The 15929-nt window shown below is 42.4% G+C and overlaps 1 protein-coding gene across 1 annotated transcript in view; it reads left to right on the forward strand.

The window, feature by feature from the left end:
* Positions 1 to 15721, forward strand: part of CFAP52 (cilia and flagella associated protein 52) — a gene marked incomplete at its 5' end in the record, with an annotated part of 18942 nt that extends 3221 nt beyond the window's left edge. The window contains 9 exons of the mRNA XM_009709396.1: positions 297 to 413; positions 7237 to 7337; positions 8329 to 8499; positions 10338 to 10486; positions 11157 to 11302; positions 13446 to 13597; positions 14206 to 14308; positions 14479 to 14590; positions 15431 to 15721. Of these exons, the coding sequence (XP_009707698.1) occupies positions 297 to 413; positions 7237 to 7337; positions 8329 to 8499; positions 10338 to 10486; positions 11157 to 11302; positions 13446 to 13597; positions 14206 to 14308; positions 14479 to 14590; positions 15431 to 15606 (1227 nt within the window). The remainder of the gene's footprint in view (positions 1 to 296; positions 414 to 7236; positions 7338 to 8328; positions 8500 to 10337; positions 10487 to 11156; positions 11303 to 13445; positions 13598 to 14205; positions 14309 to 14478; positions 14591 to 15430) is intronic.
* Positions 15722 to 15929: the final 208 nt, after the last annotated feature.

The raw sequence follows: 15929 nt of genomic DNA on the forward strand, positions 1-15929 counted from the left end.
GTGTTTTGAATGCTTCTGAAGAGGAGCAGCAGGTATTTTAGTCACAGGCTCTAGCACCCAGAGAATCCCACTTTTGCTTCAAAATATTATCTAGATTTGGTTAGAAAATGTCTTGCATTCCGCAGTGTTACGGATCTTTGAGTGTGACAGGATGAAAACATTGGCTGTATCCCCTCAGGTTAAATCTTGGCAATACACTGAAATAAAGCTATTTATGCAGCCCAGTGCTAGGCTCGGGACAAGCATCTCGCTATCTGGACCATGATCTCTTCTTTTTTTTTTATGCTTTCCTATAGATGGCAGATGATGATAATTATTTTTATGTTGGCACATCGAGTGGTGATGTCCTGAAAGTGAATACAAACAACAAACTGATGACTGACTATGGGCCGCAGAAGGAGAAGTTTAGCTCAGTGAGTAGCAGTTCTGTGACTCGAGTCTTTTTCTTATCCTCCTCTTTGTTAGTAACTGGAAGTGGGGCAACCTCCAGGAGAACCATTACAAAGCTGATTCACAGAATAATCCTTTTTCTGTGCTCTTAGTTCTTTGTGAGTGTCTCAGTCTTGATCCTGAAGTCTGAACCCGTTAGCTTGGCTTTGTTCAGCTTCATTTTGCTTAGAATTTGGGTTTTACCTGTTTCTCATGTGTCATCCCACAGACTCTCTCTTATACTAAATCTGGTAAAAGTCATAAAAAGTGAAAAATAAGCATAAAAATGGAGTAGTTCCCAAGTTGGAGGGTGTTTAGGGAGGTATTAGCTGGAGTGAGACAGAGGACATTCTTAGGAAGACTGGTAGAAGTGCTTATTTGAGAGGTTTCCCCACGCCTGCTGCTATAAGGTCCTGTATTCAGATTTTACAGATTTGTTAAATTGTCTGGGCTGAAATTTTCCAAGACCACTGTTTGCCACAGGAAGAGTATTTTGGAAAAACTTCAAAACACTACAATTGCTCTTAAAAAACCCCCAACCCCCTAGATTTTAATGTTTGTTACACATACCATTCCTCTCCCTTCCCTTCAGGAGGTCATCTTTTTGAAATTCCAGTTCTGCCACTGATGAGGCAGAGGTCTTACTGGAAAAGGTATATAGATAATATAATTAAAGAGTTTGTTATAATGCATATGTGCAATTGGGACAAAATAAGGTTGCACACAGGGTACATTGATTCTATTGCTTTTTAACTTCTGAGTGCTTGACTTCATAACCCCGAAGTTCTTTTAACTTAGCTTTTTTTGTCTATAATTGGGACTCATGGGTCTTAGTATGAGGATCCTGAGACGAGAGTATCTCCCAAATAAGGAGCTTTTGGCCTTTCATTGTACAAGAAGTCTGCACGCAGGGAGCTGTAACGATAAATGATCAGCACCAGCTAGTACACTTATTCTTGATTTCTCTTTTATTTGTTGCTATAAAAGACTTCTTGTAGCTTCTCAGTTTATACCCAGTGGAGGAAGTGTTACCTAAGGAATTCAAACACTTCCCTGAAAAACGTTCTTGCGTAAGGTTGAATGTATTTTGTAATTCTATTGGCAACCATGAACATCAGTGAGCAGCAGGGGAAGCAATGCAGATGGAAGTACCGAACGTGCTCTTAGGGATGCAATGGGGAAGCTGTCCTACAAAGGAGCAGATCTTGTTTGAGAGCAAACACAAGATTAACAAGAGCTGTAAGAAAAATTCAGCAGTCAACCCCAAAGAAAAAGCTACTCTGAACTTGTTTCTCTAAACCTCCTGAGCTTTGCTTGTACCAACACGCATACATACAAACCATATATGTGCCCATTCAAAATGTCGTGCTTCTTGCATTACAAGTGCATGCCTACATCTCTGGGATAACTTGGAGCCACTGAATTCTTTGAAATGTATTTCAGTGTGTATCTATTCCAGAAGGCTGAAGAAGTCACTACTCCTTTTTCCTACTGACATTGTAGGAATGTAAGTAATACAATTCTACGTACATATTAAGTGACAAGAACATATGTATTTTGTTTTCCTGATGGAAATTGTAAGTTTGCTGAAGGTGGGTTAGATCTCTTGTGGATATACCTGTACCGTACGCTGTTAAGCTAGTCTTCCAGCAGTCATCCTGCAGCGTTTTGTATCCATACAGGACCCATGTCCTGGCTGATCTCTGCTGTCCCTTATGCTGAGGTCTTGATGATTGAATATCACCTCCCCTTTTAAATGCTTGCATACTTTGAGTCCTTCTGCATCTAGCAGTACGTGTTCCTTGCCTAGAGTACCTGGTTGAAGCCACGCAAGGTCCCCAACTCCCTTGCCTTCAGGGGTGAGAGAAAGGTGCTAAATGCATTTGAAACAAAACTTCACAAAAAACCTACTTCGGACACCATTGCTAAAGAAGCGATCAAATAGGGTCAGTAGCAGGATGCCGTGCGATTTGGGGGTTGAGAGAGGGCCTAGGGCCTCTTAGAGAAAAGCAGGGGCTCAAAGCCAGGCCACAGTCCGATCCGTACTGTGAGAGGTTTTATCATAAGGCAAATCCATAGGACCCGCAGTTTGTGGCAGAGACCTTTGGAGCATTGCGAGCTTCAGCCGACATTGCTTCTGACAGTGAAAAGCTGAAGAAAACCAGGACTTTTGACTATGCGAGAGACTGCAAAGATGCTGGGAAGAAGAGACGATCCAGAAGTGGATCTCAGCACAGCTGCCTGCCAACCTTGTGGATGAGGCCCGAGCTGGTAGGCATTAATCTGACTTAAACTTTGTTTTGTTCGTGTTACGTAATGGCAGCTACTTCAGATATACCGCTGGTTGTTTGGGAGAAGGGAGAGAAAAGGAGACATTCACATTGGATGTGGAGGTAGTCCCTCCGATCTCCTCCTTTACCCTGTTGCTTAAAACAGCCATTTCTTTTCAAAGACAGGCTTTTCAATCAGACATTTGCTCAACCCTGCCATTCCTTTTCCTCTTGTTTAATTCCTGTCTGCTCTCTTAACTGATACAGTTTCCAAATGCCCGAAATGGGAAATTCATCAGGGCAAACCTGTATCATTGCAGCCAGTGAGAAGGTACTGGTACATTTTTTCTCCAGCTACTGTCAGATCCACTTTCATACTTTCCATTTCTCCCTTCCAAGCTCCATACTGTGATTCCCTTTCCACCCACGCATTGCACATCTCTGCATACAAATAATACCTTGTCACTAGACTGTCAACAAGTCCTCGCTGAACACACGTAGGATCTAATGTTTTATGGCAGAAATTTCCATTTGTAGCATAGCCTTCAATGCCAGAAGAGGTATTTTGCAGATGTTTTTTCAAGTCAAAACCACAGCATTTATCAAAACAAAAGTATTTGCATCCTTGTTTCTACACGGTTTAGTACATCATATTGCTAACCCTAGGAGAAGTGTTGATTTTGATTTTTCTCCCCCCTGCAGAGCTGTGTGTATTTCACAAGACATCTTTTGTCTCTTCCTTGAAAATGTACCACGTATCAGTACTTGTAACAAAAATTCTCGCCTCTCTTGCTGTGCAAGGCAAAGCTGCCGTATGGTTTGCTTCAGGAGTGAGCGGTGCTGTTTCAAGGTAGGCATGACTGCTCCAAAGCATGGCTTTTGGGACGTGCCCTGCCTTTCCAAACAGGACATTTCCCTGCTCCCTGGCAGGGAGGTTAGCCGTACAGCTTCCAGCAGTGGAACTGTCCCAGCCTCCCTCCCCGTGGAACCGTTTTCATCACTTTGTTGCGATTCTATCTGAAAAGATGCATATTTGCAAACAAACATTATCCTCTGTCTCTCAAAACCTTCTTCACCAGTCCCACCGGGGGATTACGAGCCAGTGGCATGCTGTGAAACTCCAAACCTGGAATCCACAGCCACCCCACGACGAGCGTATCTTTAAAGAAAGAGTTTAGACACTGCTTGGGTGAGGAGATGTTTATTGAAAACAAGTTTGGTCAACCTTAAAGGAACTTTGCCTTCAGATATAGAAGAATGTGTTTATTATGTAGGCATGATCTGAAGATTTCTTTGTTTCTGTTTTGAAGAGGAGTGGCAGAATAGTTCACTGGTATGATGAAGCAACTTGTTTTCCATCTACATGGAATTAACTTTAAGTGCTCTGTAATGTCTATAAATACTGGAATAAACAGCAAAATTAATTTTTATCCCCATCACAGGCTTGAGGAGCTATAAGGCACCCATTCAGATGCAAAGTGGGATGTAGATTGCGAATGCATCTTCAGAAATAAAGTGATTTGCATTGTAAAAAAAAAAAGCAAATATTTAAAGGAGGTGCGCTGAAAGAGATCATAGGGTGCTCAAGAACTTTGCAGGAGATCAGAATGGGGCAAAGAACAAGTATCCCTGCAGGGAAGGGAATGGGCAGGCTGGAGTTTTGCTGATATTTTTATTTATAATCATACTTCAAAGCAGTGGTTTCTTTTTGTAAGAAGTAAATAATAAATGGTGATATTTTTAACCTCCTACATTAGACTCTGCATTTCATCTACAAGAGGTCTGGCAGTTTATAAAATAGAGTATTCATGGCATCATTAACATGAACTGCATGACTCCAGGAATAACAAGTGCAACTTATAAAGCTATCTGTTTACTCGTGGTGATTCAAAGAATGGACAAGAAAGAAGCACAATTATCAAGTTAAGGTTGAAATCAGACTCTGATGATTTTGAGAGCCTGGCAATGAATCCTGGCTGCTTTAAATTTGGGGTTTTTGGGTCTTAATAATACCTGCTTCCCCCTCAAATCGAAGAACTGAAGAGAATACCTCGGAAAAATGAAAGCAGTCTTGGCAGTGCTGCAAAAACTCTGATTTATTAGCAAGTAGCAGGGAGCTGTAATCAGATAAATTACGTAGTCATAGGTTTGATTTCTAATCAAGCTGCCACCTGCCATAATGCTGAACCCAAAGGTCATTTGAGGTGGAAGTCTTTTACAGGAAAAACTGCAAAACAGTAGATCAAAAGGCAGTTGATGGGCTTGTGATAACAGAGGACTTGTAAAATGCTGCCAATACCTAACAGGAAATTTTTGAAAATGTTGTTCAGAAACAGTTCTGCTTGTGGATCGTATTTCTAATTAAAAAGAATCCCTTTGTTCTCGTGCTTGTGCTAAGAATATTTGCATGAAACCTGGCTTCTTGCCTGGTAGTGTTGTGATAGTATGGCATAAAATCCTCCCTGGAGATTGTGTTTTTCACAGTGATCAGTCCTGATATCACAGGAGACTGTGGATATGCTACTGGTGGAGACAGACTAATGAAGAAATCCAGTGCGATTAGATTACAAATCAGGAATTGGTTTTTCAGTTGTTTTTCTGCAATCCACGTTTATTTGATGCTGAAGTTAAGTAGTCCTTCAACTGATGCGTAGGTGGGTGCAAGGCTGCTTGCAATGCCAGCACTGGAACGTCCAGTTACATATATGGTGTGGGGTTTTTTTTTTTCTTCAAAAAGTATAAGCAAGACTTTAAAAACAATCAGTTGCTTCTATTTCATTGGATAATTGAACCAAAGTAATTTTTCCAAACTCATCAGACCTTGTCCGTGGCTTTTGCGACATCCTTTCCCAGTCTAAATGTCTCCAATATCCATTTTGTTTTCTCTTCTTTCTTCACTTCCTCTCTCACCTTCCTTAGACCTTCAGTCCTTTCCATGCAGAAAATCATCGCTTTCTGGCTTTCATTCTTTTAAACACTCTGAAAGTGTTTAATCCTGAAAATTTACTGGGCTTGGGCCAGATTAATGCTTGAAAAGAACAGGAATGCTGGGTGGTGCTGCTTAGATGTCAAACTTTATCATAAAGTGCTGACAGCAGTATTTGTTCAAAAATGACAAGCCAAGCACATGACAGTGATCTCTTCCTAAAGAATAAATGCAGAATTATTCTGATTTCCCCCTTGGTGGTTATTCTCTGAGAATTCACTTCTTCACGCTTTCACAACACTAAATGCTAGACGTGTTTTCTTTTTCCCAGAAAAAACGCCACCAAACAGAAATTGTTGTTTTCACAGAACGGCTTTATGAGCTTGGGCTTAAAGAAAAAAAAAACACGTAATGTTGTGAAACTGCTGGTACTAGCACAGCAGTTGGCAATACTGCTTATTAACCTAGGTAGTGACAAATGTTGCTGGAGTCTATATCGCAACTTAAAATGTCAAACTCAACCGACTCCTTACAAGTCTCGGGGAGCCTGGAGCTGCTCCCAGCTGGCCCGTGCCTCTTGTAGACGCTTGCTTTGGGACAGAGCTTAGTTTTCAGTCCAAGTTTTGATGGCATGAAGCTCCTTTATTTCCTTTTCTGTTTTTTTTTCTTTCCGTTTCACTCATGTATGTTCCCCCAAGCTAGTAGGGATATTTTCCTGAGTAAGAATATCAGGGTTTAAGTAGTAGTTTCGCCCCTCTTGCAGCCTATTTTGAGGCCATCGGATTTTCAGGAATTAACCTGTTGTCTTGTATACAGAAGCATAATATTACTTCACAGGTAGCAGAACCAAAGCAGAGACTGTCTTTTCTTATGCTTGAAATGTTGTGGCAAGGCTAAGGACTGGTTTTGTTTGTTTGCCGGGTTGCTTTGGTTTGTTTTACTGTAGTCTGCTACTTTATCCACGGAAAACCATTTCTCCTTTTCCTAATGGCTCACCTCCTGTTGATCTACTCATCTTAGTAAATAGCAGAAACCCCTGTTAATGATGGGCTGACTAATTGTCAAAGCTTTTCTGTGACAAATGTGTTTTATTACTGATAGGTGGGAGAGGGGATTGCATCTTTCAGACAGAGAAGCCTGGGACACAGAGGATCTGCCCTAAAAGCAGCTGTAGGAGAGGAAGCTTAGACTGAGTTTTATCCTCTGTTATTTTCATGTCTGATAGATGAAGAACCAGTGGAAGGAAAAGTGGAGGCACTAATGCAAAAAAAATGTGTATATTGCATGCTGGAATGAGGTAAGGATATGTAGGCTCATACATGGTCCCAGCTGCTCTGAAGGATTCATCATGGTGCTTTTACTTGCCCTTTAAAGACTCATACTGTAGTAGTTCGTATACACCTGTAATTAATAACTCTTTTCTCCCCTCTCCCTCTAGAGAGTCACTCTTTAGCCTGGATCAGTCAAAGCATACTGATAAAGCCGTGTTTGCGTGACATAAGCATTGCCATCGGGAACGTGATGGAGACTCCGTTGTGCTCTTCAGCAGGGCTGCAGCAATGAGGAGGCTCTGCTTCCATCCGATTGTGTTTTAATCCTGTTTTCTCCTAGGGAGTCACAGCTTTGCTTTTGCTGAAGACAGGAGATTTAATAGTCGGCACCGGAGGAGGGATTGTAGCTCTCTGTAAAGGCTCAAACTACAAAGTAATGAAGTGAGTTTGTAGACGGGAGAATTGGGAGGGTAGAGGTGAGACTTCCCCCAAAGGGTCACAGTATAAAACCCAATCATTTCTACGTCAAGGCATAACCCAAATAAATCTCAGGTTTTCAGTCCTGCAGACCAAACCGACAGTATGGTTCCAGCGTAATGAAGGTGAAGCAGACTGCAAATTACTGCGTGCGTTTGCACAGAAGTGAATTGCCCGATGCAGCGTTCATTTTAAATGACCGTTGTTTCCTTTTAGGCATTAGGAGTCAGATCCTAAATGGATGCAAAGTGAGACAGGTCTGTTGGAATCAGTAAAATTATACTTATTTACTCCAGCTGAGAAAGAGTAGTAGTCTAAAGATTCCAAAGCTTCTAAAGCCATCTAAAAAAGGATTTGTTGGAGGACATGGGATTTTAAAGGAGGGCTTCGCTAATTTTGTAGGCACGTGTCTGGAAGTGCTGGAGTACGTGCAAGGCTTTCTTCTGCATACAAAATAGAAAGCTGCAGGCGTCATTTCCCAGTGTGTGATTTGAAAATTGAGCTCACGGCTATCCGTCTTGCATTGTTTGAGTAGCCAACTTAAGCGTACAGTTCTGCAAGCTTAGCGTTGTACAATTTAAACTGTTCCCAGAAGATCTAAACTATCTGGAAATATTCTTGAATATGGGATATTTAAATGCACTTGAGCAAGAATATCAACAAAGATGCTGTTACCTTAGGCTCTGGTCCAAAAAACAAAGTCTCCAAAGTATTGCTTTTGCAAGCCCTGGCAGAGTAGCAGGTGGGACAGGCAAGATCATATGAAGTATTAACGCATGACGGGGAATGAAATGTTAATCCTGACCATGTTCTTGCATATTGATATCACAGCCTAATATGGAGCTTTTTGGGGAAGGAGGGAAGTCAAGAGTCTATGAAGTCAGGGGAAAAGGGGGGCTGGAAAATAAGTACATCGAGGTCAATGTCAGGGCAAACCTCTGCTTTCTTTTAACAGGAAAATTCAAGTTCAAGGTGCTGTCACTTCCCTGACACGTAGAGGTCAGGGTCACCAGTTGTTTGTAGGGACAAGTGAGTGCCAGATTTATCGAATTAACTACACTACCTTTAAAGAGGAGCTGATTGCTGCCTGTCATAGCGAAGCCGTCAATGACATCATTTTTCCTTTGTGAGTATAACTGGCTGGGATGCTTTTGGCTGGCAAAGAAGCTTGAGTAAGCTGCAAATAAGGTCAGGATACCAATGTAAACACCTTTGACCAACAGGAACCCAGTGCCCGTTAACATCCTTACAGGATGATTTCTACCGTAACCTACCAGTGAAATGCAAGGGTGATGGCGAGCGGCTGCTCGAAAGCAGAAGGCAGCAGTTCAGTTTAAGAGTCAGAAAAATCACTGATCTACAGAAAGAATTCTAAATAAAAATACTAGAATTATTTATGGTTGGGTAATGGTAGGGATGGGAACATCCCCCTTTTCTCCTAGAGTTGGTGCTATGGGACTCGGGCCTCCTAGTCTGCCAGCGGTGTGAATCCCAAATGTCTGCTTTTGGGTACCCGGTTGCAGCTCGAGTTGTAGAGGTGTCTGCTTTGCTACCTGCCTGTAACATCAGCTGAAACCTGACTAACAGCTGTTCACAGAGGTTTTTGGGGTCTCTCAGCCTCACTTATGATTTCATGTTCAACAATGTGGCATGTTATACTAAATTCTGGGCTTGTAACAAGAGATGCTGGGTATACTGATGTGTCTTCTGAACCGACAGCAAACATTCCCTCTTCCTATATAGTGGGATCATGACACTTTATTTAAAACAACACCGCAATTGATCAGTTGTTTCCTCTCCAAATAGAGAATGGGAGTCTGATCCCAATGAAAGGTTTTATTTTTGCCATGTTGTTATTGCATTGCTTCTTGACACGGCACAAAGGATCAAATCTTACCAAGGTACAGCAAAGTGCACAATGCAAGATGCCTTCCTCCCTGCTGGTCACCAGCCTGAAAAATCCATATCCTTCTAATTTAATGAGTAAATCATTTGGAGCTTTAGGGTAATCTGATGCTAACATACCTGACTGGTGCATTTGTGTCACAGAGGTATCTGGATACGCTGGATTTAGTGATGATTGTGAGGACTACAGGACTACATCCTTGCATATATGTTTAAACTTTTTAGCAGTTAACTGCCCTTGAACAGAGCATATCACTGATTGGGAAATACAGGCTTAATTTCCCTGTTCTGACTTATTTCAGAATACCTGAATTGCTGATGTTATCCTGCTTTATAAAGCATCCGTGCAAGCCAGGCTTGAAAGGGGCCACACTTCTGTTGTGCCGGTTTTCTCTGTCCGGGTTCATCTTTCTGGGTGTTGATGGTGATGTTGAACAAAAGCTTGTGGTACCTTTCTACATTTTGCCTTCTGTCATATCCCTGGGATGTATGGTTTAGTGCTTATTTCAAAGCATTCAGTCCCGTAGCTTTTGAAATGCTGCAGGTCTTTTTTTATTCAAACATGTATAACAAGTATATTACGAAGAGGCTTTTGCCATCGTTTCTATTGCCTTCAGCGATGTTGAATAGGAATCATCTGGTAAGCAAGATAAAAAATGACATCTTTACAATATGAGGCTGCTGTTAGTCCCCGATGTTAAATCTGGGCAGTCAGCACCTCTGCGCCCACTTTTGTGTCTATTATATACAACATGTGAAGTTGTTTAGAGATTGAATATGGGAAATAAGTGTCACAACTTCCAAAGAGTAGAATTCTTTTAGTTTCACTTTAAAAGTTCCTTGAAACGAATCTTTGAGTAGAAACCAGACCAGGAAACTTTTATGTGAGAAAGGTGATCCTACGAAAAAGACCTTTGTCTTAACCATAGTGATCCCTGTTGGGAAGATTACAGTTGCACGTTAGAAACAGCTAAGCTTCGAAAGATAATTTAAGATCTGACAAAGAAAGAAGCATTTTCTATGCCCCTCTTCATTATCTCTCCTCTCTGAATTCTCCAGGGGAACTTCTGACTTGTTTGCTACCTGCTCCAAAAATGATATTCGAGTGTGGCACACCCCAGAGAACAGGGAGCTCCTACGAATCGTCATCCCCAATGTGACCTGCCACGCCATAGAGTTTATGAGGGATGGCAAAAGCATCATTTCAGGTAACAGTCAGTCCAGAGCTGTGGTTGAGCCCAGTCTTCATGTGTTGCCCAATTTAATAAACATCGGTATGTTAGAATGAAGAGAGGATTAAATTGGGCATGGGTTTAAATTCAGTTCATCGCTTGATGCAGAGCCTCTTTGCTTGCAGCTGGTTAGATGAACTTGGCTTACAGCCTCCACCACCCTGGTGCTGTAGGTACGGTGTACGCGGAGGACAAGGTTTGGAGACCTTGCTTTGGATGTGAGTTCCAGCAATTCAGAACGCAGTTCAGTCTTATTCCAAAGACCTAATTCTAAAATACTAACCTTGTTGTATGCAACAGCTTAACCTGTGATGTACGTAGAGCACCTTTTGCATAAAGCTGCTACCTATCACCGTATGTACATTGCTTACACAGGAACTACTGCAGTCCTAGTGCAGCAACTGTTACCAAACCAATTTGTCCATAGCCAGAATCAAAAAGGAATTACTTTTTAATAGGTTTTTTTTTCAGACGATAGCTCTGCGGGCTCATCCACAGTAGAGTGGTTTTCACCTGTATATTGGGGACCTAACAGGGTGGGCCTTATACAGGAACTTAAAAAACGGGTTCATTTGGAAAGGAAAGAGGGACAATAACAAGAGGAAAGTCTGTGCACCTGGGTAATCTGTTTCTTTATATCCATCAGCTTGGGACGATGGGAAAATCCGTGCCTTCATGCCAGAGAGTGGACGGTTAATGTATGTGATTAACCATGCCCATAGCTCGGGAGTGACGGCTATTGCTGCTACGAGTGACTGTAAACGGATCGTTAGTGGAGGAGGTGAAGGGCAGGTAATTTTTGCTTAAAAACCTGGAGCAGCTTTGTGCTCTCATCACAGGGCCTGCAAATTGTAACTGCTTAGTCAGAAAGCGAGCTATTCTTAGCTTTCGCTTGAGCAAAGGACTGAGTTTGAAAATATTAGCTTTTGATATATGCAAATCTCTTGCTCTCAGAGGGCATAGTGTGAAACAATGCCCCGATTTCTTCTGGCATGGTAGTCTTGGAAATCCTTCTAATGCAGAATATGCTCTTAATCCTTTTTGTTCATTTGTCTCTCCCCTATATTTTGCTTATCTGCATTAGTCATTGTTTGCAAGCTTCCGTCTAACTGTGCTCTAGCACAGATTTTCTTTCTTGCTTTGGCAAGTCCTAGTGCTGTCCAAACTGACCTGTATGAATTCATTTAATAGCACAAAGTTCACTTTATATTGCTATAGTGTCAATGGGGTAACTTCCTAATTTTCTGGGATGGTACTATCTGGTGTTACTAAAAGACTCTAACAATACCTCCCGTTTCTAATATGATTATGGAAAAATTCCAATGCAAATAACAATAAAAATCTGAAAACAGGTAGACATCATACCTGTGCAGTTCAACAATATTTTTCCAGCCATGCAAAACAAACACCATGTACTTTGGCTACTTCATGCGCTTCATATAGCAGTGGCCCTTTTCAGTCTGTAAAAGTGACATTCCTCTCCTAATGTTTAAATAATTTAAACACAGGGATTTTATTTATATTAAAAATAACTAATTAGACTTGGAAGGCTCATGTTCAGTCTCCTGCCTTGCCTTGGACTTCCTCTCTGCCCTGGCAAGCACTCAGAACAAGACATTTAATTGTGCGTGGATTCCCGGCTGTGATTCAACCACTCGGTGCTGTGTTTGTGTACCCTGATCTCAAGTGTTCAGTGTGTCGTGCTGGAGACGGCATGGGAAGTCTTGAAGAGCGAGGAATTGAACTTAGGTCTTCCAAATCTCAAGCTAATGCCCTAATCATTGAACCATCTTTCTGAATCATTCTGCACCTCAGCTCTCCTGTAGAGCAGTAACAGCAGCGCTGCCTTGTCTCACTGCATAAAGACATTAGAGGTGATGAGCCACCTCAACTCTCCACCGATAAAAGAACAGTTAAGTACCTTAGATGATTAGCACTAGAGGATGCAGAAGACGGAGGACCTGGGTTCTGTATCAACACACGCAGAATGGCACAGGCTCTGCTTAGTCCATCTCTGAATTGAAAAAGACAGCTGAGACAGGATTAAAGCTAAAGGTTGGTTCAGTAGAAATGAGAACTGCAGGGGAGCACTTGCAGTATTCATTTAGAACACAAAAAAGGTGTTCTGAAATGCTAATACTTCTGTCCAAATCAGTCACCTGAAAGCTATGGCTTTCAGGGTTGCTTAAGGGATCTGGATGCTCTGATCATTTAGCAAGTGGGAATCGGACATCCAGATCCCGTAGGTAACTCAGCGTCAGGCTCAAAGACGTGGAAGGTCAGTGCTCTCTGCTTTTGATGTCGGTATCTAAATTTTTAAATTTTTGCTAGGATTTGACCTTAGCAGAATGTAAAAGCGAAAAGGTATCATGAAGTTTGGCATTAGTGGGACAGCAAATGCAAAGTGTGAAGGATCAAGTCCTCAAAGCAGAAAGAGTTTTGCTGTTACCACCGCTGGGAAAAGAGGTACTTTCAAGCAGATATTTCCCATCAAAGATTTAAAGAGCTGTTTTGTGTTTACGTACCATGCTTACTGTATTGACCTGCACAAATAGCAGGTGGCTTTTTTATATTCCATTGCAGAAGCCTTGCTCTTTGATCTTTAAAGCACCACTGGAAATGTATCATGGACTGGATCCTTTTTCCCCGATGAAGAGATGTGTAAACTGAAGCATGGGAGAGTGGGAACTTGGCAAAAACAAGGTCTGGGATTAATGGTCATGAATTCCTGAACCAAGTGGGTTACACTCTCCAGAACTCAGTTCGATTTTACAAATCAGCTGCACAAATAACCCACAGGAAAATCAAGCCAGTCCGTTGAGATTCAGTTCCTGGATATAAGAGAAACGCAGAGTTCAGGAAAGCTGTAGGCATCCTCCTGCGCTCAGTCAGGACCAGGAGGTACAAAAGGAGATGTTTGTTGCTCATTTTTCAGGTGAGGGTCTGGGAGATTGGTGAGAGGACTCGCAAACTGGGCGAGGTTCTGAAGGAGCACATATCTGCTGTGTCCTGCATTAAGATTAAGAAGGACGACCGAGAATGTGTCACAGCCAGCCTTGATGGAACATGCATCATCTGGGATATTGTGTAAGGAGACAGATAAGTAAAGTGCTGGTAATGTCTCTGTTGGGGCACTGTGCCCTATTTGGGACACCACATAGGGAGAAGGAGGGGAAAAAGAGCATTAGGAAATAAAAATTACTAGGAAGAACAATCAAGTCAGGGAATGTAGAACCTTCAGTGCTAGAAACTTTTCAGGAAAGTTTAGACAAAACATTTGCTTCAAGTTGTTTTCTTGTATCGGCTCCTGCTTGGCCAAGGGGGTGAAGCATTTTCCCACTAGCTCCGTTTTCCAGCACTTTATGACTCTTGTTGAGCTCTTGCAGATCTGCAGACTTTCTGCGTTGTGGTAAGGATAAGGAAATTTTTGCATAGTGAATAGCTCCTGGAAAACATCCTGGATTAAAAAATTTCATTTCCTATGACAGCAGATCAAAAGTTTTACAAGGCAGCTGTGATGGGGAACAGAACCGATGAGCCTAATAGGCTTCGTGAAACCCTGAACTCAGACCAATACTGGAAATACCCAAGTAGAAAGAGAGATCTCATGTATGGCACAGGCAGAGATAGTTCAGGCAGTCAAAGTCCATTTTTTTGACCCTATCGCTCTATCCTGTTTTGGGGGTGTTTTGCAGGCGTTTTGTAAGAAAACAAATGATTCTAGCCAACACGTTGTTCAAATGTGTGTGTTACCATCCTGAAGAGTATCAGATAATCACCAGCGGCACAGACAGAAGGGTAAGCAAAACTGTGGGAATTATGTTTGCAGTAATTCCAAAACACAAAGTCTGGCACTTGTTACGTGCTGAAACTCCTGTACCTCCACAGAAGGTTGTGCTACAGGGCAGTGCTGAAATCCACGTGCTGTTCATGCACAACTGAGCCCTCCTCTCTGGTCTCCTCTGTAGATTGGATACTGGGAAGTGTTTGATGGCTCTGCAATCAGAGAAGTGGAGGGGTCTGTATCAGATTCTATCAACGGGATGGACATCACGTCAGATGGGAAGTACTTTGTCACAGGTGAGTGGGTGGATAAAACTAGCAAAGAGGAGGTCATATTAAGACTGGGAAAAGCAAGGCAATGAACCAAGGATGTCAATAAAGAAAGAACAAACTAAAAGGAGGGGTCAGCTAAAGGGGAAAATAAAATGAATCACTGAAGAAAAATACTTCGAAAAAGGCTTGGTTCAGACTTAGAAGATGCTATGCTTCAGTCTTGCAAGATGTAAAGGTGAGGACGAGGTTCAGCTGTCCCCAGGGGAGTACAAGGTTTCATCTTGCCCTGCTCCTCGTTTAGTTCAATGGTGTTCACCATGCACTTGAATGATTTGTTCAAGCGTCCTGCGCCAGAAGCCTGGCAGTCTGTGTTGGTTTTACACGTGGGAATGAGTCCAGGCTCCATCCCCTCAGGCTCACATGTTGCCCTGCATTGTGACTTCTCTTCTGGGAGCCTAGCACCAGCACAGAGGAGCCGTGGTATTGTGTACATCGGCTAGGGTTAAAAGCCACAGATTTGGAGTACCAGTTCTTTTAGATTAACCTGGTAAATGAATGTTGGTTAAGAGCATTTCGAAGGTGTTATTGGTAATACCTTCCATATTATTGGTATTATTGGAGGTAATACCTCCATGCTATCAGTACCAATTGCTGACCATAGCCCACTGTGATCTGCTGGTGCAGGTCCTGAGCGCTCTACTGGAGGCTGGCTCTCTACTTCAGTTGAAAAGAAGTCGTTTTTGCCATAATGCCTAAGACAATGTATCCCGCCCTTCCTAAATCCAATTAACACCTAGGTATTCTGGCAACAAAAAGCAGCGGAACGTTGTGTAATAATTTCTTCTTCCTTTGTGCCCAACGCAGGTGGTGATGACCATCTGGTGAAACTGTGGGACTATAACGAGGGTGCAGTGACCCACGTTGGAGTGGGCCACAGCGGGAACATCACCCGTCTCAAGATCTGCCCTGGGAACAAGTACATTGTGAGCGTGAGTGCGGATGGTGCCATCCTGCTCTGGACATACCCAGACGTGCACTAAGAGCTGGCACAGGATCTGCTAGGCTGCTGCTTCCTCGGCCAGTCCTAGCCATCCTTTTCTCTTACAGCTGAGGCTGTTTTAAACCATTTGCTCTGTTAGAGGAGATACTATTTTTAGACTCTCTGGTATGCATTTACCAGATCCTTCAGATATCCCTTCTAGCGTTGAATAAATAGGTCTGATTTTTTCAGGGAGGCTAAGAATTTGCTGTTCCTTCTAGATTGGTGTGAACAGATTCATCGCTTCTGAAAATCATCTTAGCTGTTGTTATAACACTTGCGTGTTGTTACTGCCACCTTTGCTGATAGTCTCCTAGCATGGTC

Source organism: Cariama cristata, unplaced genomic scaffold, assembly GCF_000690535.1.
Source record: "Cariama cristata isolate BGI_N322 unplaced genomic scaffold, ASM69053v1 scaffold2610, whole genome shotgun sequence".
Lineage (NCBI taxonomy): Eukaryota > Metazoa > Chordata > Aves > Cariamiformes > Cariamidae > Cariama > Cariama cristata.